Below are 25,302 nucleotides of genomic sequence, written 5' to 3'. Positions count from 1 at the left end.
TTCTGCACCGGTAAGATCTGATATTAAATTATAAGAATATACATAAGATTTTCAATTTATAAAAAGTCTTATAAGATTGTTATTAAGGAGAAGATATCATATTAATCTACAAACTTTAGATGTAAACAAATAGAGGATATTAATTTACCTTGGATTTTAAACCCGTTGGATGTGAAACATACCCTTCCTAGAAATATGAATTATAAGAATAATCCAATCATAGCATATAAGTTTTAAAACCGATTGGGCTAATGATTTTTAACTATAATTTAACAAGGATACTAATTGGAGCCCCGCTTTTAATTGTGAACAATTTTTATCATTTGTAAATCAAACTCCTGGACACATTATAACAGGATATTTGGTAATAATAAGGCAACTCCATAATAATTACCTTAATTCTAAATATAAGACCAAGATTAACTTAGCGGAATTATGCCGTACGGAGATTAGGAAATCAATAGGAGCCTCAGACCTAAACAGAGCGTTGAAACAGTTCCCTCTACCTAACAGCTTAAAAAAAAGCATATTAAAAAAAAAATATTTATGACTTCCCAGCAAATAGTCTGAACCAAATCTTAAACATAAATAAAAAGCCAAACCTACCACGGTACCCATAATCCATACTATTATATGCATCAAAATTAGGAAGTCATTCACAACCAACATTTTTCATTTCGAAAAATCGAACAAAAAAAACAATAACAAATATTAGTTAAACCAAAGAGCTTTCCTGCATCAAAAGAAACCCTGTAATCAGAGATCGCTAGAACATATAATATTCAGGACCAGGTAAGAAAAGGTTTAATCCAATTGAAGAACTTGCTTACATTTTGAAGCAATTTATAATAATAACTGATCAGGGAAAAACGAACAAACATAAAAAAACAGTAGGGAATTTAAAGAACAATTTTACAATTATAAAATTTTTACCCAGACGAAATAAATCAAAGATGGAGGTAAACAAGTATATTTTATCAACTTTACCTCAGCGGGGACAATCCGCCTTTAGACAGCAATAAAAGCCAACAACCCCAGCGTCATAAGGGAACTGTTAATTTTTGAGGCAGCCCAAACCTACAGAGAATTATTTAATAATTGTAAAAATCAGACCTCTAACATTTACCAAATTGTTAGCTATTTAATAGAAAAGTTTTCCAATAATCACCACAACAACAAAATAATGAGTATTAGACTAAAAATTCTTAGAAAATTACTGATTATGTATATTAGTAATAATAGGACCCTCAGACCTAAACGGAGCGTTGCAAGAATTACCTTTACCATAAAGCCTCAAAAAATACTTAGCATATTTAAAAAGAAATATTTATTAATTTCCAGCAAACAAAGTCGTAATCCAATTGGAAACAGACATAGAAAGCAAAAGCTACCCCCGTACCCGCAATCCATAGAATTATATGCATCAAATATTAAGATATAATTTAGATCCAACATCTTTAATTTCGATAAATCGTAAAAAAAAAAACAATAGCAAATAATATTTAAAACCTAAGAGCTTTCCTACATCAGAAGAAACCCCGTAAAAAGAAATCGTTAAAACACATAATATGAATTGCCAACTTAAAAGGTTAAATATGACGCATTTGATCGATTTCTCCCGAAGAATGGAGAGGAATATTTTCAGCGATTTTCAGCCTGTAACAAAGAGGACAACTTCGGCGTCATAAACTTTGTTACAGGAGGTGACGCACCCGTACTTCTTGACATCCAGAATCGTTTCAATGCCAAGGTGGAAATTACCGCTCTATACGACGCTTTGTGATGAGTCTGGATTACTCTATTGTGATAAGTGTTAGGGAAAGTCTCGATAAATAATTGAAATTTAGATCATCCATTGTTTGTGTTTTATTTGTGTTGTCCACCAATTAGTGCTAATTATTTTACAATACCGTATTTTATAAAGTAATTTTTTCATTGTCTTTATTACTGGTCTTAAATGTTAAATATGCAAAAGTGCAGATACTCGGAAGTGTCAAGCAGTGAAGAAATGTCTCTTGAACAAAGTGATTGATGTATTCAAGTTTTGTTCATAAATTGTTGTATATAACTTCATGATAGGTAGTTTAATTTTATTTATATTAAACGATTCCGCTGTTTATAAAATATTGAACTGTCTCTGAAAAGAAAGAGAAAAAATGGAAGGCTCAATTACTCCTCCATTGGCTTACGCAGTTCACAATTTTATAAGGGGGGTGGGTGTTGGCTTATATGTTACAGGAGGACAATGATGAATGAGTTAAAGAGAATAGTTCAAGATTTGGGCAAAAAGACATAATTGACAAAGTAAAAAAAATTCTATGTCAAAAATTCTACTTCTGGAAGAAATGGAAAAATAACTTTGGAGCTGCCATCTCAAGAAGATGAACAAATGTAGTAACAGTTTTCAGTGAAAAATCAGATTTGACAAATTATATACCTAAACACTCTACCGAAAAAAAAAATTCTAGAATGATTGTTAAAAACATTCCTAGGTCAAATGAAAAAGAACACCTACGAGAATCCCATTTGAATCACAATTTATATGTGTCAAGACTAGCAGAGTGGTTTAAAGTTCCTTCAAGTCAACTTGCCACATTCTTATAGTGCAATGGTAACATTAGAAAAGACCCTAGATGATTAGAAACCTGATTTAGTACTTCTACAAGAACCCTATGCGAGTGAATCCGGAAATATTTCGTGCATACCATCAAATCACAGTAGCTTTTTTAAAATTTGATCCTGGTAAGAGGTTTAATAGTGCAGCAATATCAGTTAAGAGTAGAATGAAAGCTGATATTCATCATGAAGATTCTAGATATGAGTTGGTTTTTGTGTCTCTATACCTCAAGAGTAGAACAATTACAGTGTCCTCTTTATATTGCCCTCCATCAGTGAATTCCTTAGCTTACCAGTTTAATATCCTAGACAATGTGAAACTTATTTAAACTTATCGTTCGAATACTTTTTGTTTGTTGAAAAAGATTATGCAATACTAATATCACTGAAATGTTCATATGATAGGATTCGACTGTCCATAAATCCAACAGCTTTTCAGAGTGCTTTTCCATGTGCGTTGCAAGGTCATCAAAAATCCCTAAGGAATTTGACTTGAGGTTGTCAAGAACCCCGAAGTTCTGAATAAAATGGACATATGGCATTTATTCTTTTATTTTATCATATATTGTCTGCCATGTTCGATAACAATAGTAAATTTGTCTTGGAGGCTTTACAAATAGTTTTTCGTTTTCTTGAATTAATTTAGATATGAAAACACTTTTCCCCGACATCGATGGGCCAGCAATAATCATCCGAAATGGTGTTTCAATTTTAAACATGTTGACTGATTGCTTTTCTTCTTTAAACAGTCACTTTTCAAGATTATCCCCTCCTCTTATAGATTATCTATATCCAGTTCTCTGAAGAAAAAAAGTGTTGTTTGTAAATGTCCTTAAGAAAGTTCTTGCAGTCTTCACAACAATGGATTAAAAGATTGTTCCGTTTTTGAATAATTGCTCTAACCTCTTGAGGTTGTCTTTCTTTTTCAGCAATATAGTATAACACTAGGTTCTGTAAACAGTCACTAATTGCATCTTCAAAGTCATATATCCCACTATGGCTACTATAGCCTGCTAATTTTGCATCCAACGTTAAAACGTCCAAAATTGTTGATTTTTTGCATTTACATTCTCTTCCGTTTTCTAAGAGCCTTATCTGTAGCTCATGTAAAGAATTGCACGAAAGACACACTCGACTATTTAAAATGTTCCAATAGTTGTAGTCCATAAATGTTTTACACTTGCATTTATATCTTACTATAAGATTCTGACATAGGATTTCTAAACACTCACAAAGAAAACTAACTGTAGTATACATATTTTCACTAGCACTTTCTATACAATACTAAACTTGTTTTTGAAAATGTCAATCATATTTGATATCACTTCATTTCTTCAATTTTGTAATGTCCAAGAGGAAGGGTAGTGATCCAATCATCAAAAATATATACTTTGTCCGAAACACCAGAGATGGCAGTACGGACAACTTCCATTGTATATAATTTCAACTTGAGAGATCTTATGGCGTTTGTTGTAGTTCTAATGACCATTCCTTCAAAAACAACTTCTTTAAATCTTTCCACCGTTAGATATTTCTTCATCGGATGTTTTGATGTTCCTTTGGCAGCCTTCTTTAATTTCTTGTTCTGCGTTACGACACAGTAGCATTTAGGCGAAGCGGCGATTAATTCTTTGAACGTATCGCTTCATAGTTCGTTTTTAAGCCTGCCAAATTCATTCTTCTTCTGGCTATTTACCAGATGGGGATATTTGATCGGATCCCAATTGGGAGTCCATGACGGGTCGGAGGGTTGGGGATGTCAAATCGCCTACTAAATCCTTTGTAAATATCTTAACAAAGACTGAGTCAGTATCAGAATAAGCTAAATAAATTTTACCAGAAAGAGGCCCACCATAATATGGAACTAGATTGTCCCAAAATGTCTCACCCATAATTTTCTTGGATATAGATAGGATGGCTGCACCAGCTGCAATATTTTCATTCAGGAGGGCATGTCTCTTTTTTCTGAATATCAGCCCAAGATTCTCATTAACTATTGAGAAAGAAGATACATTACAGTCTCAACCAGACGTCTTGTAGTTTTCAGATCTGTTGTAACTATACACGACGTCCTTTTTCGTACTTGCTCAACAGATTTCCAAAAATAGTTTTATTAAATAGATTATCGAGCTCACTCTTCGTTTTAGATTTTGTTTTTGATCTTCTTTCCATAAAATGGTCAATGTACGGTTTCATAAAACAATTCCTGTTTGAATTGAATTACACTATGGATCTTATCTAGACGAAAATGATGATTGAGTATAAATTTCAAGTATTTATGGTGTAGGGTAATTTCCTTTTTGTAGCCAAAAGATGCGACCAATCTATTTGTTGACGTCCATGGGATCTTGTCTTCCTTTATGCGTTTTTGGTTGTATGGGGACAAATCTTCAAAGCAGATTTTCCACCTGGAAATAGGGTGTGGCATCATTTAATAATAGTCGTGGAATTTCTCCGCTAACTGTCACAAAATAGCCATACTCTCCATTTTCTTTTATAGTAGAAAAGTCGGGTTAATCATGAGATTCTAAAATTTTATAGTCACCAATGGGCCTTTTATAATTTGACATGCAGTTTCCATATAGTCCATTATGATCTAAACTCAAACCGTAGCTCAGATTATCAGGATGAGTAGGGTCAAATTGAATGTACCAATAATTATGGAATACCAGACCATATATAGCTTTTTCAATCTTAAGATGAATTTCTAAATCTTCAATTAAGTGGATTTTATGTGGAGCTGCAAATTTCAGCATTAGTTGGTATGCTAAGGATGGTGTTGAAAAATTTGGGTCTAAACTAAAGATCTAGTACATCTTCAACAAAGGTCATAAAAATATCCGCTAGAGTTAACACGTCTGATGCGAGATAAACTTCGCAATAATGCCACAAATTTTTGCACTCGAAGACATCCCAAACTTCTTGCGCAAGATCGTATTCTTCTGTACTTATATCCTTTTGGTTGAGATCATCATAAAATGATGCTTGAGATGGTAAACTTGGCTCTTCAAACCGTGTAAATTCATCCATATAACTATACGGGAAAACACCCTTTTGCGTAAGTAGATTGTATTGATGATCATTTGAAAATTTCTGTCGTAGGATTTGGAAAGACTGTGGAACTTCGGCCTTTTGTACAGTAATCAAATTTTCCAAGGATTTTGGCAGGAATGCAAAAGTGTCAAAGAAGAGAATTGAATAGCGGCGTTTTTGGTTATTTAAAGGCTCCGGGACCAGCTAATTTTTAAGGTGAGAAATTTTTCGCTTGATTTAGCCAATGGTTCGTACTGTGGATTAAAACCTTCAATTTGTGAAAGGGATTCCAAAACATGTCTTATGTCATAACTTAAATTATGAAACCCAACTGGAATATACCGCTTATGTCTTACAACGGTTTTACATGTCGAGTGAGCCAAACATTCAAAATTCGGTCCTTTAATATAATGGCAGTGGTGTCTGACTGTTCTATCTCCTACTTTTTTCTGTTTTTCGATTAGGGGTTTTTCACATATACCAAAATTAGTCTCTTGAAATTTATGACTATCTTTTTCAGTAATTATCATCTCGTGACAAGTATCATATATTTCGTTTAAGCAGTTTTGTGCGTCTTGAATAAGTAATATCATGCCGTCAATATGGCAAGGTGGTCCATAGGTTTCTCGGTATTGCTCAAGATTTTTACCGTTTTTGACGACGGTATGAGCATACGCTGCTGGCCGATGCTCTGAAATTATTCCTTTTCGAATAGGTTCGTCAACTTTTTTGATGGTTGACTCGAAACCTGCGAAAATTCTATTTTGAAATGGCATTTTATTATAGAAATCCTTAAATTCAATTATTGCTTTTTTGCCCTTTGGCATAGATACTGTTTACAAACCGTGAGGAGAGCAGGCTTCTATATCGTGTTTTAATTTATCCTCAGTCCTTGATGGTGACAGGCAGTATGGACAATAGAATCTCGCTGATTTTCCTGAAGGTAGTAAACGGCTTAGATTTACGATAGGCCAAAAATGAGCGTAGTCTGCATCATCCGACTCTCCGTACAGTAAATAGGCATACTATTTTACATTAGAATTGGATGGAGCACGAATTGGACAAATTGTTTTCTCTAGTTCATTATAATGTAATACGCATATCCCTACTGAGGCGGAGGCGTTTTCTTGCTCCCATTTTGAGATATCGTTGATTTTGATTGGCCATTTTCCCTCAAAACAGTTGAATGTAACGGTTGGAAAAATACCGGGTTCTCCATGAATTCCTTCTATCCCATTCCTATTTAACTCTAGTAAATTAGATTGACTAGAATTGTCTTTTAAAACTTGATGTCCCGCTGCCAAGACCGACCATTTGAAACATTGTAATCCTTGGTTAAACCGTACCTGTAAAATTCCTCTTTTGCTAGCAAGGGCTTGCTGAACTGGAGGACCGTTCCTGCCGACGGGAATGGGAAAATCCCCATTAAATTTCGCAATATGAATGTCGAGAATCTGGATTCCTGTAAGTGAATATCCACTCCCATTTTCTGCATACTTCTCCGCCGATTCATTGATTTTTGTGATGCATTTGTCAATTTTTGTATCTATATCCCCACCTCTATTTAAACGTTACATGTACAAAAGCAAAGGTACAGTCCTATCCTCTTCATCTTCCCGGCTAAAAATTGCATTAACTGCAAGTTGAGCTCTTACGCTAGTAAGTTCTTCTTCTTGAATTTGTCGTATTATTCCACCGATAGTTTGGCGCAAAACATTGACTATTTTGCCAGATCTTTGGGTCTTAAAGGCAACACTTGATTTCAAGCTATATGATCTTAAGAAATTGCAAAAGGCATGATCTTTCAATTCAAATTGAGCTCCTCCAAACTGATTAGAAGGATTCGGTTGATCTAAATCTACTTGTAAGAAGAGATCAACAGTTATCGTTGAGCATTCATGCAGTCTGGTTCTCCGCTGTGCAAAGTGAATTTGCTATAGCCACACCCCTACGACACAGTTTTTTTTTCACTGAGAACAAGCTCGATTGAATAGGATCTCAGATTTGCATTTGATGAAAGCGGGCCCTAGTAATAACTGGTTTTATTACAAAACAGGGCCCTTGCGAGTAAGTTTCACTCGATGATATTTATTATATTAGATAGGCAAAGCGGCATTATCGTATGAAATTAGTAATGGTAGTGACAAAAGAGCATTTTGACCGGCGGATGGACGAAATGCTACAGTTAATTTCGCGGTTACAGACTGAAAATAAACTACTCAGAGCAGAAAATAAATTGCTCAAGACTGAGCTCGTCCAAGTGAAGACTTCTACTTTACGAACAGAACTATTTACAAGAAAAAATAATATCATTATACATGAAATTGAAGCGTCGCAAGGCTCAGATAATCTTGGGCAGACTGTATCCTCATTTTTGAGGCTAAGCTTGGAGTTTCCAACGCTAACCAAATACGTATAAGTGCCATTTATCGTATTTCAAAGAAATCTAGTCGACCAGAACCAGAGAGTGTTCTAAGCCTCCGAAGTGGGAAACAGCGAAAAAAGGTTGTAGAGCCTATTTTTGTAAGCCTAGATGGCTTTGACCGGTCGATGATCATTAAGGAGTGTGGAAAACTTAAAAAGACTTTAAAAGTCTTGTCCAACGAGGCGTCAGAATGTGGTTGGATGTTAAAAAGTCTAAAAGATTCACAGTGGGCGAAATATCTAGATGAATGCTTTGCCCCAGTTAAAGTGCCAACTATCCAACCTGAGGAATTAGACTCAGAGTCATAATTGTGTGTGTTCCTTTCATTCATAAATTTGTCAGTATAAGTTGATTGCCAATTGATTAGATTTCTATGTTGATTTTGCCCCATCTTTGCCAGCGGTCGGATGTCGATAAGGTTCTACAACATCCCTTAATTTTCAGATATATTTTATATTTTTTCTCCTTCATATGTAGTTGTCATTACAAGTTGATTGCCACTTGCTTACATTTTTCTGTCTAAAATGTGTATTTCAGTGCTTTTTTATCCATGTTATTCCATTTCCTTTGTTTCGTTTTTCTCTTTCAGAGTTCAAAAAAAAAAACTTCTTACGGGTGTGTGTATTTCTCATGGCTTTTGCTTCACTTCAAGATATGGCCTTGTCCCCTGGAAACTATTAGGTAAGTAGTGATTTCCTATTCTTAATCCCGGGGGCTAATCACTTCTTCATTACCAAAAAATTATAACCGGTTAAAACAATTAGATAATTCTTTTAATGGATTTAGAAAAAATTTTTGATGAAAAAATAAGTAATGAAGTAATGACAACATTATGTCTGGCAAAGGTATCAGTAATCACAAGTGACACATCTGATCATTTTCCTATACACACTGTCTTCAACACAACGAGGATGCCAACTCCACTCGTAAGAACTAACCAGGGTCTACAAGTAATTAATCTTAAAGAGGAGAATGTTAAACTGTTAAATGATGAGTTAAAAAAAGTTTCTTGGGACAGTGTCCTAGCAAGTGAAGATGTGAACGAAGGTTTTGAAATTTTCCACAATGCGATTGTAGCTGCATATAAAACATGCTGTTTTAAAGAGAAACCAAGAAACCGTGGAAGAAAAAATACACCAATATGTCCATGGGTTACAGAAAGCTTACTTATATGCATAAATAAGAAAAATAAGTTATGGGCAAATTACAGAAACCACCCAAACCGAGAAAACCTAGAGAGATATGAGACGTATAAGAAATGCCTTCATTCTGTTCTGAGGAAAGCAAAAAGAATATATGTGAATAATAAAATATCGGAAAGTGGGAAGGATGGACGAAAAGTCTGGAAGGTCATTAATTCGATTTTTCGACCAAATGATAAGAAATCAAAAATACCTTCCAGACTTTTTGTCAACGGGGAGGCTGTTACGGAACCCGCTCGGGTTGCAAAAGAACTCATTACATTTTTCGCAAGGATGGGAGGAATTATATCTAATTCTGCGAAAAGTCCCCACAAACCCTACAAGCATTACCTTGGCTCAGCTTGCACCAAATCAATGGCAATAATTCCTTTGACATCAACTGAAGTAGAACTAATTGTAAAGACCTTAAAAGGCACATCAGCATCTGGATTTGACCGGATACACACGAAAGCCCTGAAAGCAGTCCTCCCTTCTATCCTAGAGCCATTAACTTATTTAATAAACCTGTCTCTAAGAAGTGGTGTTTTTCCCTCGATACTAAAAAAAGCAAGAATAATCCCTTTGCATAAAGGTGGCCCTCAAGACGATCCATCAAATTTCCTACCCATATCCATATTATCTGTTTTTTCAAAAGTTTTTGAAAAACCCTTACCAAGACTACTTTACCAGTTTCTCGAAAAAAAAAGGATTTTTTAATAGTCGTCAATTCGGCTTCAGACCTGATCATTCAACAGAAAATGCTCTGGCATCCTTAAGCTTATTCATCAACAGAACACTTGACTCAGGTCTTCTGCCAGCTGCTATATTGATTGACATAAAGAAAGCATTTGACAGTATGGATCATATAATCTGGCTGGGAAAGCTGCAACATATTGGAGTAAGAGGGATAGCCCTTCAATGGTTTGAATCTTACCATCAAAATAGGTGCATCTACATTGGTGACGACCCAAGCAACGACACTAATGTGAAAGTTGGTGTGCCCCAAGGATCAATCCTCGGTCCTCTTTCGTTTTTAGTCCATGTAAATGACCTAACTCGTATCCTTAATCCGAATCATGACGACGAAAAATGCTGTAATCTATGCTTTGATCAAACATCTGAGGACATTACTAACGAGCAGGATGAACTTATAGCATTCGCTGACGACACTACAATGACCTGCTGCCAACAAACTTGTCATCAATGTAGAAAAATCTTGCATTCTACTATTTTCTAGGGTAGGAACCATTCACCCAGAAATAACAGGAATTATGACGTCTCGTGGAAAGGTTCAACGACCAGTAAATGGATGTGCAAAATATTTAGGAGTAATAGTAGATGAAAACCTTTCTTTCCTTCCTCACATCCATGCTGTAGAATTAAAGCTTTCAAGGAATCTGGGTATCATGAAGAAACTGAAGCAAACATTCCCACGTAAAACCCTTACCCTTCTCTACAATGCACTCATTAGACCCCACTTACAGTATTGCGCAATGGTATGTATGGCAATCGACCTTCAAATACCATCTGAAAAAAACTGGATTCCATCCACAAGAATGCCTTGAGGATCATCAAACACACAGAAGATTATCTCTCGCTAAAATCGCTGTTTGAGCTTTCCTGCTTGGTTTTTGCTTTCAGATTCCTCTCTGGCTTGCTTACACCGCCTTTTAGGAATCTAATCCGTTTGGTACCCGAACAGCGTCTTCCAATTACAAGACTATCTGCACAGATACATATTCAACATACGCCAACAGTGAGGTAGGACTTTTCGCCTGACTGCGTCTGTGCTAAGGTTTACAATACTCTACCGCTTGAACTGAGAGGTAGGAGCTCCCTTGGTTCTTTCAAAAAGAGAATAAAAAATTATCTTGTTTTAAATAGTTTAATTGAATATAGAATCTAATTAGAATAGTGATTTTAGTTATTATTGAGTTATTTTTAGGGGGTGGGGGTGGAGTGGTTTGCTCCTGGATGAAGAGGTGGGGACTTGTAAGGATGTTTTTGGTAGGGGCCATGGTTGTGTCGAGAAGTGGAGGGAGAGCCATAGTGCGTATTTATTTTTGAGGTGATATGGGACTCAGCATGCAGTTTTTGCATAGAGATGAGGGATTATGTATCTTATGACTGTTATAATTTTTTTCAATAGACCCGAATGAACTACAAAAATACAAAAAAAAACACTGGTTTGTGTGTCGCTACCATTCAATTCAAATTGAGCCCCTCCAAACTGATTAGAAGGACCCGGTTTATCTAAATCTACTTGTAAGAAGAGAACATCTTCGTTAGAATCCAAAAACTTTTGGACTAGCGAGTCAACACTGTTTTGTGTGTCGCTACCATTAATTGAAACTCTTATCTTTTTCGCTGGTGGTTCTGAAAATCCAGAACCCTGACTACTTCCACTGTTTAAATTTTCACTTTCCATAATAAATCACTGAATACTTTCTTATCGTAAACAAAACTGTAACTGATGCTATAATCTTTAACCCTTCCCTTTTATATCTTTTGCTCAAGATTATGCAATATTGTGAAATTTGTGCAATATTGGGAAATCCCCCCTTTTCACAATTCTGATTGGAAAATCCAATGACCTAGTGGAATACTGAAATGTCAACAATTGCAAAACATGCCTAGCCCTGTTTTCAATAACACCTTTGTTTACCGACCATCGAAGATGTAGTTACCAAGATTGCCAAATAGAATGTAACCCCCTTTTTCCGCAATACCTCTCTTAATTTCATTTGGATTTGTACAAACCAGTAATATTCTTTTTCTTTACAGGGTTTTCCTCCAACATTCCTGAATTTCTCAAAAGAAAACTATATTTATGTATATATTTTATTTAATTTGTATACTTTTTATTCAGTACAGTAAATTTTAATATGTCTACTTCTTACTCCAAACTACTTATGCCATATTGGAAGCTAGGAAAAACCTAGACCTACTCTTAGAAATATTTTTAAAAGAACTAAAATTCATAAATTTACTAGCCTAGACTATATTGTGTAATAACCAACAGGTTTGTAAATACCTACCTTTGCAAAATCGCTATGTTGCATCACTTGCATCTGGAAGACAGTTGATTGGTGGATTCGGGTGGGGAGGGTCGGGGCTTGAAAAGCCTATCCTTGTCGTGTGAGCTGTTACGGCCTATATCATTATTGGTCAGTCTGGTAATCATCATTGATCACATTATTGGTGATCAAAGAAATTGACCCATAAAATGAGATAGCTTTGGATAATGGATCATGTACTTTTAAAATTGAGAGACCTTCATATTGTCTTTCAACAGAAACTGAGGCCGGGAAGTACATACAGCCTAGCAATCACGGCTTCTGGACCGGTAAGTTCTGATATTAAATTATAAGAATATAAATAAAATTTTCAATTTATAAAAAGTCTTATAAGATTGTTATTAAGGAGAGGATATCATATTAATCTACAAACTATAGATTTAAACAGATAGAGGATATTAATTTACCTGGGATTTTAAACCCATTGGATGTGAAACATACCCTTCCTAGTAATATGACTTATAAGAATAATCCAATCATAGCATATAAGTTTTAAAACCGATTGGGCTAAAGATTTTTAACTATAATTTAACAAGGATACTAATTGGAGCCCCGCTTTTAATTGTGAACAATTTTTATCATTTGTAAATCAAACTCCTGGACACATTATAACAGGATATTTGGTAATAATAAAGCAACTCCATAATAACTACCTTAATTCTAAATATAAGACCAAGACTAACTTAGCGGAATTATGCCGTACGGACATAAGGTAATCAATAGGAGCCTCAGACCTAAACAGAGCGTTGAAACAGTTACCTCTACCTAACAGCTTAAAAAAAAGCATATTTATAAAAAAAATATAAAAATAATAAAAATTAAAAAAAATATTTATGACTTCCCAGCAAATAGTCAGAACCAAATTTTGAACAAACATAAAAAGCCAAACCTACCACAGTACCCATAATCCATACTATTATATGCATTAAAATTTGGAAGTCATTCACAACCAACATTTTTTATTTCGAAAAATCGTACAAAAAAAAATAACAAATATTAGTTAAACCAAAGAGCTTTCCTGCATCAGAAGAAACCCTGTAATCAGAGATTGCTAGAACATATAATATTCAGGACCAGGTAAGAAAAGGTTTAATCCAATTGAAGAACTTGGTCCAATTGAAGAAATACGGAAAGGTTCTTTATGGAAAAAAAAAATACACCAATATGTCCATGGGTTACAGAAAGCTTACTTATATGCATAAATAAGAAAAATGAGTTATGGGCAAATTACAGAAACCACCCAAACCGAGAAAACCTAGAGAGATATGAGACGTATAAGAAATGCCTTCATTCTTCTCTGAGGAAAGCAAAAAGAATTTATGTGAATAATAAAATATCGGAAAGTGGGAAGGATGGACGAAAAGTCTGGAAGGTCATTAATTCGATTTTGCAACCAAATGATAAGAGAGCAGAATTGCCTTCCAGACTTTTTGTCAACGGGGAGGCTGTTACGGAACCCACTCGGGTTGCAAAAGAACTCAATACATTTTTCGCAGGGATAGGATGAATTATATCTAATTCTGCGAAAAGTCCCCACAAACCCTAAAAGCATTACCTTGGCTCAGCATGGACCAAATCAATGGCAATAATTCCTTTAACATCAACCGAAGTAGAACTAATTGTGAAGACCTTGAAAGGCACATCAGCATCTGGATTTGACCGGATACACACGAAAGCCCTGAAAGCAGTCCTCCCTTCTATCCTAGAGCCATTAACTTATTTAATAAACCTGTCTCTAAGAAGTGGTGTTTTTCCCTCGATACTTAAAAAAACAAGAATAATCCCTTTGCATAAAGGTGGCCCTCAAGACGATCTATCAAATTTCCGACCCATATCCATATTATCTGTTTTTTCAAATTTTTTGAAAAACCCTTACATTTTTTGAAAAAGACTACTTTACCAGTTTCTCGAAAAAAAGGATTTTTTAATAGTCGTCAATTCGGCTTCAGACCTCATCATTCAGCAGAAAATGCTCTGGCATCCTTAAGCTTATTCATCAACAGAAGACTTGACTAAGGTCTTCTGCCAGCTGCTATATTGATTGACATAAAGAAAGCATTTGACAGTATGGATCATACAATCTTGCTGGGAAAGCTGCAACATATTGGAGTAAGAGGGATAGCCCTTCAGTGGTTTGAATCTTACCTTCAAAATAGGTGCATCTACATTGGTGACAACCCAAGCAACGACACTACTGTGAAATTTGGTGTGCCCCAAGGATCAATTCTCGGTCCTCTTTGGTTTTTAGTCCATGTAAATGACCTAACTTGTATCCTTAATCCGAATCATGACGACAAAAAATGCTGTAACCTATGCTTTGATCAAACATCTGAGGACATTACTAACGAGCAGGATGAACTTATAGCATTCGCTGACGACACTACAATGACCAGCTACCAACAAACTTGTCATCAATGTAGAAAAATCTTGCATTCTACTATTTTCTAGGGTAGGAACCATTCACCCAGAAATAACAGGAATTATGACGTCTCGTGGAAAGGTTCAACGAACAGTAAATGGATGTGCAAAATATTTAGGAGTAATAGTAGATGAAAACCTTTCTTTTCTTCCTCACATCCATGCTGTAGAATTAAAGCTTTCAAGGAATCTGGGTATCATGAAGAAACTGAGGCAAACATTCCCACGTAAAACCCTTACCCTTCTCTACAATGCACTCATTAGACCCCACTTACAATATTGCGCAATGGTATGGCAATCAAAATTCAAATCCCATCTGAAAAAACTGGATTCTATCCACAAGAATGCCTTGAGGATCATCAAACACACAGAAGATTATCTCTCGCTAAAATCGCTGTTTGAGCTTTCCTGCTTGGTTTTTGCTTTCAGATTCCTCTCTGGCTTGCTTCCTTTGCCTTTTTTGGAATCTAATCCGTTTGGTATCCGAACAGCGTCTTCCAATTACAAGACTATCTGCACAGATACATATTCAACATACGCCAACAGTGAGGTCGGATTTTTCGCCTGACATCGTCTGTGCTAAGGCTTACAATACTCTACCGCTTGAACTGAGAGGTAGGAGCTCCCTTGGTTCTTTCAAAAAGAGAATTAAAAATTATCTTGTTTTAAATAGTTTAGTTGAATATAGAATCTAATTAGAATAGTGATTCTAGTTATTATTGAGTTTTTTTTAGGGGGGGGGGGGTTGGAGTGGTTTGCTCCTGGATGAAGAGGTGGGGACTTGTAAGGATGTTTTTTGGTAGGGACCATGGTTGTATCGAGAAGTGGAGGGAGAGCCATAGTGCGTATGCGTTTTTGAGGTGATATGGGACTCAGCATGCAGTTTTTGCATAGAGATGAGGGATTATGTATGTTATGACTGTTATACAAAAATTGACAATTCAAAAAATTGAAGCTATTCCTTGGTTTGATATGCGAGAGCAATCCCAGACAATCCAGAGGAATCCAGATATTCTTGATAGAAACACTTATATCCGTATTTCGAGCCAATAATATTTAAATATTAAAAACATTTTAAAATAATTATTTATTTTACAAGTTAGAATAACAAAGCAGTGAGACAGTCAATTAATCAAATAATTGCTCAATTGCAAGCAGTAGCATCTTTTTAGTTAAATTATATTTAATTTGTGTTCATTATTAGTCTCCCACTGAGTAGGTACATGGCACATACAAAAAGATAACGGCTTTATCTCTTTGCGGACAACTAACCCTTCCGAATATTACAGCTTGTTACTATGTTGCAAATCTTTTCCCTGTGATTATTAGTATCTCCCCAGACATTTCGAATAAAATTTTGTTTTGGATTCTAAGCCTTACAATGTAAAAGATTCAGTAATTCTTAGTTCAATAGTCATTAACATTTATAGGCTTACGGTGCAACGGAAGACGTGTTTACAGGAGTTAAGATGAGAATCATCGCTTTGTTCACTATTCTGATAAGGACATTTGCACTCACGTCCCCAAGGGCTCTTCGAGAGATTTAAATTCCAAATGTGAGAATGAGTCTCAGGATAAACTTAAGAACACGGAGACGAGTCAGATAGTGGAGAGGAAGACGAGTTTCCCGAAGACATTAGAACATCACCTGTATTGGATTTTGCGTTTGACAAAGAGTCACATGACTTGGAATAAAATTCTGAAGATGAATTTGTTGAAAAAGATAACGATAAAGATATTTTTGATGAAAAAAAGGACCTGTTATATATTTGTTTACTTTTATTATTTATTTAATTTCTATTCAAAAAAAAAGTTCGTGGTAACAAGGAGCGACCCGGCTCAATAATAACCAAAACTTAAAAAAACGAAATTTTTATCAAACAAAAAGAGCGAAATTCAATTACAACAAAGTACTTCGCTATTTATGTAACATATAACTGAAAACGAGAATCCGAACGCGCCAAAATCTGACAACAGTGAGAATCTGAACGAGTCAAAAATGAAAGTAAAGAAGAAAGAAAAATTACGGTTCAACAACGCCGTCGCAATCTTTAACACCAACAAACTATGGCACAAAGAGCAAACATCATTGGGACCTTTCAACTTTGTATATATTCACTGTGAAGTCCTCCGTTTTCTCGAAAAAAGAGTAGGCAACAAAGATACTTCACTAGGAAATTGCAACATTTTTCATTTCGAAGAATCGTACAAAAAAAAAATAACAAATATTATTTAAACCAAAGAGCTTTCCTGTATCAGAAGAAACCCCGTAATCAGAGATTGCTGAAACATATAATATTCAGGACCAGGTAAGAAAAGGTTTAATCCAATTGAAGAACTTGGTTACATTTTGAAGCAAGTTATAATAATAATTAATCAGGAAAAACAAACAAACATAAAAAAAACAGTAGAGAAATCAAAGGTAAAGAAGTATATTTTATCAACTTTATCTCAGCAGGGGCAATCTGCCTTTAGACAGCAATAAAAGCCAATAACCTCAACGTCATAAGGGAATTGTTAATTTTTGGGGCAACCCAAACCTACAGAGAATTATTTAATAATTGTAATAATCAGACCTCTAGCATTTACCAAATTGTTAGCTATTTAATAAAAAAGTGTTTTTGTAATCACCACCACAACACTATAATGAGTGGTAGACAAAAATTGTTAGAATATTACTGATTAAGTATATCAGTAATGATAGAAGCCTCAGACCAATACGGAGCGTTGAAAGAATTACCTTTACCTTAAAGCCTCAAAAAATACTTAGCATATGTAAAAACAAATATTTATGAATTTCCACGAGACACAGTCAAAATCCAATTGGAAACAAACATAGAAAGTAAAAGCTACCCCCGTTCCCGCAATCCGTAGAATTATATGCATCAAATATTAAGATATAATTTAGATCGAACATTTTTAATTTCGAAAAAATCGTAAAAGATAAAACAATAACAAATAATATTTAAAACCAATGAGCTTTTACACATCAGAAGAAACCCCCTAAAAAGAAATCGTTAAAACACACAATATTTAGGAACAGGCGCGAAAAAGTTTAATCCGATTGTATCAAACATAACAATCGTGGGAAGATTATAAAAACGTGGTAAACAAGATCAAAAAACAATAATTCAATAACTGACATAAATCAAATAAGGCACAATCAATACCCCAGCGGTTTCTTTACTGAAGAATCCCCTCTAAACCTTGCCATAAAAAGGAACAACCCTCATGCGATAAGAGAACTCTTAAGATTTGGAGCCAAATCAGAACAAGATCTTTTTACAAACTGCGAGATCTTGATTAATTTTCATCACACAAATGATTGTACAGCACCCAAGAACAAAAACTTTTCTACAAGATAATCCGGAATGTTTCAAACAATATGAAGAATTTTTTGAACAAAATAGTAAGATTACGTACTGGAAAAAAAAGAAGAAAATTACATAAAAAACCAAAATCAACAAAGGGATAAAAAATTTAAACACTAATAAAATCAATGCCTCAAAACACCTATATATATATATATATATATATATATATATATATATATATATATATATATATATATATATATATATATATATATATATATATATATATATATATATATATATATATATATATATATATATATATATATATATATATATATATATATATATATATATATATATATGTATATATATATATATTAAACTTGAACCAAAAGAAATATATTTTCCATGGCATGGAACGTTCAAAGAATTACCTTTACCTTCCAACCTCATAAAATACTCAGCATATTAAAAAATAAATATTTATTAATTTGAAATCTGAAGATTTCAGATAGCAATAATCACCATAGGTACGGCAAGGCATGGTTTAGCACCGGCAGCTGAAAAATTCAAGAGGTACAATTTTCTATACAAAATTGGGAACATTGTGTGAAGTGGGTGGCTTTTAGCAAAAAAAAGTTTCAGGACAGGTGAAAATGAAGAACATTTTAAATTTACATCACGAAGGTCATGTCATCAAGGTGGATTTTTTGTGGAAACTCATACTGGAATCTTTCTAATTTTGAAATTTTATTATCATTATTATACTTTTTTTGTGCCAAAGAAAAGAAAAGGAATTGGGTAACAAGTATGATAAAATAGTGGAAAATGCAGTAAAGTATTTTAAAACTGGTACGATGACTAAGGCAAATGTATGAATTATGGCAGTTACCCGTTATGTTTAGTCGTTCTAAAGAAAGTCTTAAGCCCCATGACATGGTTGTCGATCTATTAACCAGCCGGAATTGAGAAGAGAAGACAATAGACCTCCCCAAGTTTGTAATCTATGAGCATGACGAGATACCCACACTCTCAGGGGAGGTTACAGCCACATTGATTCGTCAGGTCAATTAGCTTCATTGTACTGTTGGCGATCTTTTGACCACCTAAACTTTTTCAGTTCAGCAAAAAATGAGGCCAGTGTGACGTTGGGTCCAAAACCGACAAAATCTCAGAATAGAGCCAAACCGTCATACTCTAAATATAGGTTTTATTGGGTAAGACCTCCTGATAAGAAATTGAAAGTTGCTTGACTTGCCCGATATATGGGTCAGATTTATGTGCGGAACTAATCGTTTAGTCTAATAGTCTGTATTAAATCGAATAACAAGGTCAAAATGGGAAAAACTCAGCCTCTATTTTTTCAAGGGTTCTTACTCTCCCCTTCCATCCACCCGTCTAACTATTGTTGAATACGATCCTTTGTTTTTATTTTATTCCTTTAATATCTTCTTAAGAACTTTCTTCTTTATTTTTAAGAAATGAAATGGGAAAAAACACTACCACTGCGATTACCTATGCGAATTTCCTATGTGAGAGCAATCTCTATGTGAGATGTTGGATGGGAACACTTATTATCAAACAATTACAATTACAAGCAATGATAAAATCACAAAGACAAGAGCTTAAATTTCAAGCCAGTTTAGAAGATGTAACGATGGAAACACGGAGGACAAAGGTAATATATAAAACTTGTACTTTTGTTACATATTGGGTTTTATTGGGTAAGACCTCATGACATGAATTCAAAAGTTGCTTCATTTGCCTGATTTATGGGTCAGATTTATGTACTGAACTAATCGTTTAGTCTAATAGTCTGAATTAAATCGAATAGCAAGGTCAAAATGGGAAAAACTCAGCTTCAATGTGTTCAACGATTTTTACTCTCCCCCTCCATCCACTCGTCTAACTATTGTCCGTCTAACTGGAGCAATCCAGAGATTCTGGATAGAAACACCTATATCCGTTATTCAAGCCAAAATGGAATATGTATTTATTGAAACACAGAGGGATAAGGTAAGACATCTAAAACTTGTACTTTTATTAAATATTAGGTTTTATTGGGTAAGACCTCCTGATACGAATTTGAAAGTTGCTTCATTTTCCAGATTTACGTCTCCAGATGAGAACAAAAGTCGATTTGAGTGAATAGTCTGTGCGGCTCTTTCATAGATGATAGTTAGAAAATACGAGCTGAAGCGAGAATTATGACGAGCTATGGCTTATAGTCGATATTGTGCAGAAAAAAACCAAATTATTATATATTTTATCGTTAGGTATACCTCTGATCAAGGGGCTTTAGCCAGGGCTAACAGGTATGGAAAACATACTACAGAATGTGAAACTTAATCATCAGTGCTGCTTTCTATTTACTTTGCATAATAGAAAGCTAATTAAAGACAGTATATGATGAAATTAGTAAATCAATTATGAATGTTCTGTCATCAAAATGTTGCGAACCCATCCTTTAATGAAGGAACTTCGGATTGTGACTTTAAGCATATATTAGTTGACTTATAGCCCTCTTAAAGTTAAAAAATTTGAACATACCGTTTCAATGTTCAAGAATTGTAGAAGTCGAAAATTTATGACTCTGACATCTAAAATGTCATCGTATAATTGTTTAGATGCTCTAACAGAAAACAGAAGGCGAACCAAAGAGCAGAGGTCTTTTCATTAATTCTTCTTGAAACTTGAATTGATTGAAATACATTGCAAAGAGCTAATGAATTGATACTAGAGAACCACTAGACTGCTTGAAATTGCAACAAATTGATATAAAATCCTAATTCTAAGGAATTAAGGAAAAAGCAATTAAGGATATTAATTCTAAGGAAGAACTTCGGAAGAAAATGCCTCGTTAACACTAAACCTTAATGATACCAAAACACATGCTGACAATTAGACTGATGTCCACTGAAAGTCCAGCTTAAGTACCTGATTCTGTAATTCAGAAAAGCTGCCCTGGCCAATACGACCCACCGATCACTACTACCCGAACCAGCCCCTCCCAATAGTCTAACTCGGTTACAAAATAAACTTCTGCCCGAAATGTATGAACTAATCGTTGCGTCAACTCATTTGTGCCTTTCTTCCCATCAATTTTCAATGCTGAGTCGTATTGTGTGATTTTTTTTTTGTATGATTTTATATGAAAAAAATGGATTTAGCTACGCTACAATAGCTTTTAAACGTACGGATCCCTCTCTCTCTCTCTCTCTTTCTCTCTAGTCAGAACAAACTTTTGAAATTGCAACAAAAGAATGGAACTAAAATGTTTAAGGATTTCATCAAGAAATTAAAAAAAACCGTGAGAGCCCCGATTGTATAGGAAATGATCCTACAGTTCCAGCTTGCCAAAAGTCGACAGTAGTTTTTCTTAAAGAGCACTTTGTGGATTGGGATGAGTACAATGTGGATTCCAATTATGACGAGCTGTGGTTCGAAATCATACAATATACCGAGGTTTTGATTCGTTATTGGCTGGATCAAAGGAGCAATAATGTCGCTCCTTACTTTCAGTTAAAAAACTTGTTTTTTTATTTAATTAGCTAATACAAAGATGGTCATTTATTGTTAGTTTCTACTATTCATGTCAGAAAAAATTTATTTGTAAAAAAAACCCTATCGATTACCCACTAGAATAGAATAAAGAGTCTTTCCCCTTAGTAGCAAAGTCACTCCTTTTTGTAGGAACCGAATCTCAAAGCGATGAACATCGGACGAACGACAGAGAGTATAGAATCAAACTGCTCATGGATTTCTTCGAGAAATTAAAAAACATCAGTCCCAAAATTGTTGAAATTATCCATGCACGACGGAAATGGTAGATTTCGTTATAGTTGATCTTTTGGACAAAATGTAGCCATCTCTTCTGCATGTGGATAATGAAAGCCTCTGGTTTTTTATGGTAGAACATACCATGCTTTTCATTCGTGGTTACCAGGATTATTATCATAATAAGATGGTGTGGTTAGCACGGAAGCCTCGGACGGAAGTGGTAAGACATCTAGACCTTGTACTTTTATCAAATATTGAGTTTCATGGGTAAGACTCAGGTATAAAGGAGATAAAGAGAAATTTTTTATCAGCCCTATGTGGTTTTAATATGTTTGAATATATCAATATGTTTCAATATGTTTGAAGACAACCGTTGTGAAACAAACAAGGATTGTTCTTCTGAGAAGGCATGCAAGAATCAAATTTGCATCAATCCCTGCTCATTTGAGAAATGTGGCCTCAATACCATCTCTACAGCTGTTGACCGTGTTAAAACCTGTAGCTGCAAATATGGGTATGATGGAAACCCATATTACTGGTGCACCTTGCTTGAAAGCGACTATTTTGTTAAATCGGCCATATTTCTCAGTTTTGAAAATGATTTAATCTATTTTAAAACAACAAATAAAACTATAAGAAACCTGGATGTTTGTCTACTGTTCAGCTCTTTAGCTTGAAGAGGGGGCTATCACTTGAAAAGCTTGGAATAGGATACAGTCGAAATGTGCTTGAAACTGAGTCATCTACACGAACGAAAATTAGTTTTCAATAGCTCAATTTTACATCTCAATTTCATACCAGCTTGTTTTCCTTAATACCTCATATTTCAGGCTCTACAAATTGCTACGTTACAGAAGAGCATAATGAATCTGATGCGTATGATCAAGAAGAATCTGATGTGTATGATCGGATAGAAGATCCTTATAGAAAATTCTGGAACGACTATTTTGAGAAATTTGGGGTAAATATTCTGTGCCATGACTGACATCTGAAATGTCATGGTGTAAAAATTGTCTAGTTACTCAAACAGATGTCACAAAGCGTCCCAAATATAAGACGTCTTTTCATAAAATCCTTTTGAAACTTTAATTAATCGAAATAAATTGCAAAGAACAAATGAATTGACACTAGAGAGCCACTAGAGTCTGCTTGAAACTGCCTCATATTGATATAAAATCCATTTAAAACCACCTTATCTTTTAATTACTAAAATTAATGGACGATGGTAAGAAAATTAAAACATTGGATTTAGCATATGAGGACCAGATCTTGACAGATAAAATCTGAGTGCCGTATAAAAAGAACGCTTGCGGTAGAGTTTTTAGATTATTAAGCATCAAGAGATGTTTGTGGGGTTTCCTATCATCAAAACGAAAAACCTTTTTCATACCATTTTTTAAGCTCATTAATTGATATATCCGTCAGTCCATATATCCATTTTGGGCGTGCAGTCTCCTTAATTTATGTGAAATTATTTTAGAATACTATAAGTCTTGATCTTTTGACCCACAACAACCCTCACCCGCTAGCTTTTGTGGTGCATTTATTCAAGTTTTCTTATTTCCTCCCCCCGTCAACTCGTCTAATCCTTTGTCTGTATTTTGTTCCCTTGATATCTTATTATTAACTTTTTTCACTTTATTTTTAAGGATTAATGTTGAACAACAAAAACAATTTGATGTGTATTATCGGATAGACAATTACAGGACCGAGCAAAAATTCTGCAGCAACTATTTTGTTAAATCTGCTATATTTCTCAGTTTAAAAAACGATTTAATCTATTTTGAAACTACAAATAAAACTATAAAAAACCTGGATGTTTGTCGACTGTTCAGCTCTTTAGCTTGAAGAGGGGGCTATCACTTACAAAGCTCGGAATAGGACACAGTCGAAATGTTCTTGAAACTGAGTTTCATAATAATTTCATACCAGCTTGTTTTCCTTAATAACTCATATTTCAGGCGCTGCAAATTGCTACGTAACAGAAAAGCATAATGAATCTGATGTGTATGATTAAGAAGAATCTGATGTGTATGATCGGATAGAAGATTCTTATAGAAAATTCTGCAACGACTATTTTGAGAAATTTGGGGTAAATATTCTGTGCGATGACTGACATCTGAAATGTCATCGTGTAATAATTGTCTAGTTGCTCTAACAGATGTCATGAAGCCTAACAAATGTACGACGTCTTTTCATAAAATCTTCTCGAAACTGGAAATAATCGAAATAAATTGCAAAGAACTAATGTATTGACACTAAAGACCCACTAGAGTCTGCTTGACACTGCCACACTTTGATATAAAATCCCTTTGAAACCACCTTATCTTTTAATTACTAAAATTAATAGACGATGGTAAGAAAATTAAAAGACTGGATTTAGCATATGATGACCAGATCTTGAGATTTAAAATCTAAGTGCTGTATAAGAAGAACGCTTGCAGTAGAGTTTTTGGATTATTAACCATCAAGAGGTGTTTGTGGGGTTTTGTATCAGCAAAAAGAAAAACCTTTTTCATACCCTTTTTTAAGTTCATTAATTGATATATCCGTCCATCCATATATCCATTTTGGGCATGCGGTCTCTTAAACTTATATGAAATTATTTTAGAATATTAAACGTCTTGATCATTCGACCCATAACAATCCTCACCCGCTAGCTTTTGCGGTGTATGTATTCAAGTGTTCTTACTCCCTCCCCCCGATAACTCGTCTCATCCTTTGTCTGTATTTTATTCCTTTAATACCTTATTATTTACTTTTTTCACTTTATTTTTAAGGATTAATGTTGAACAAGAAGAAGAATCTGATGTGTATTATCGGATAGAAGATTTCGGGACTAAGCAAAAATTCTGCAGCAACTATTTTGTTACATTTGCCATATTTCTAAGTTTTAAAAATCATTTAATCTATTTTAAAACTACACATAAAACAACAAGAAACCTGGATGTTTGTCGACTGTTCAGCTCTTTAGTGTGAAAAGGGTGCTATCACTTAGAAAGCTCGGAATAGCACACAGTCAAAATGTGCTTGAAACTGAGTCATCTGCACAAATGAAAATTAGTTTTCAATAGCTCAATTTTACATCTCAATTTCATACCAACTTGTTTTTCTCAATACCTCATATTTCAGGCTTTGCAAATTGCTACTTTACAGATAAGCAAAATGAATCTGATGTGAATTGAATAAATGATCGAGAAGAATCTGATGTGTATGATCTGATAGAAGATCCTTATAGAAAATAGGGTCCCTCATATGCTAGCTTTTGTGGTGTATTTATTCAAGTGTTCTTCCCCGTCAAATCGTCTAATCATTTGTCGGTATTTCATTCCTATAATATCTTATTATTAATGTTTTTCACTTTATTTTTAAGGATTAATGTTCAACAACAAGAAGAATCTGATGTGTATTATCGGATAGAAGATTTCGGGACCCAGCGAAAATTCTGCAGCGAC

The 25,302-nt window shown here is 34.5% G+C and overlaps 2 protein-coding genes across 3 annotated transcripts in view; both read left to right on the top strand.

Moving 5' to 3' along the window:
- LOC136041025 (microtubule-actin cross-linking factor 1-like) overlaps positions 1-16,325 on the top strand; it is a 215,312-nt gene extending 198,987 nt beyond the window's left edge. For both annotated transcript variants that reach the window (XM_065725545.1, XM_065725542.1), the window contains 3 exons: positions 5,719-5,865; positions 8,664-8,755; positions 16,181-16,325. The gene's annotated coding sequence lies outside the window, so the exon portion shown is untranslated. The remainder of the gene's footprint in view (positions 1-5,718; positions 5,866-8,663; positions 8,756-16,180) is intronic.
- Positions 14,400-22,453, top strand: LOC136041081 (uncharacterized). The gene is made up of 4 exons (XM_065725634.1): positions 14,400-14,748; positions 15,180-15,365; positions 19,902-20,083; positions 22,214-22,453. Exons 1-4 carry the CDS (start codon positions 14,400-14,402, stop codon positions 22,451-22,453), a joined length of 957 nt encoding a protein of 318 aa, XP_065581706.1.
- Positions 22,454-25,302: the final 2,849 nt, after the last annotated feature.

This window comes from Artemia franciscana, chromosome 21 (genome assembly GCF_032884065.1).
Source record: "Artemia franciscana chromosome 21, ASM3288406v1, whole genome shotgun sequence".
NCBI lineage: Eukaryota > Metazoa > Arthropoda > Branchiopoda > Anostraca > Artemiidae > Artemia > Artemia franciscana.
This window is presented reverse-complemented; position numbering and strand designations above follow the sequence as displayed.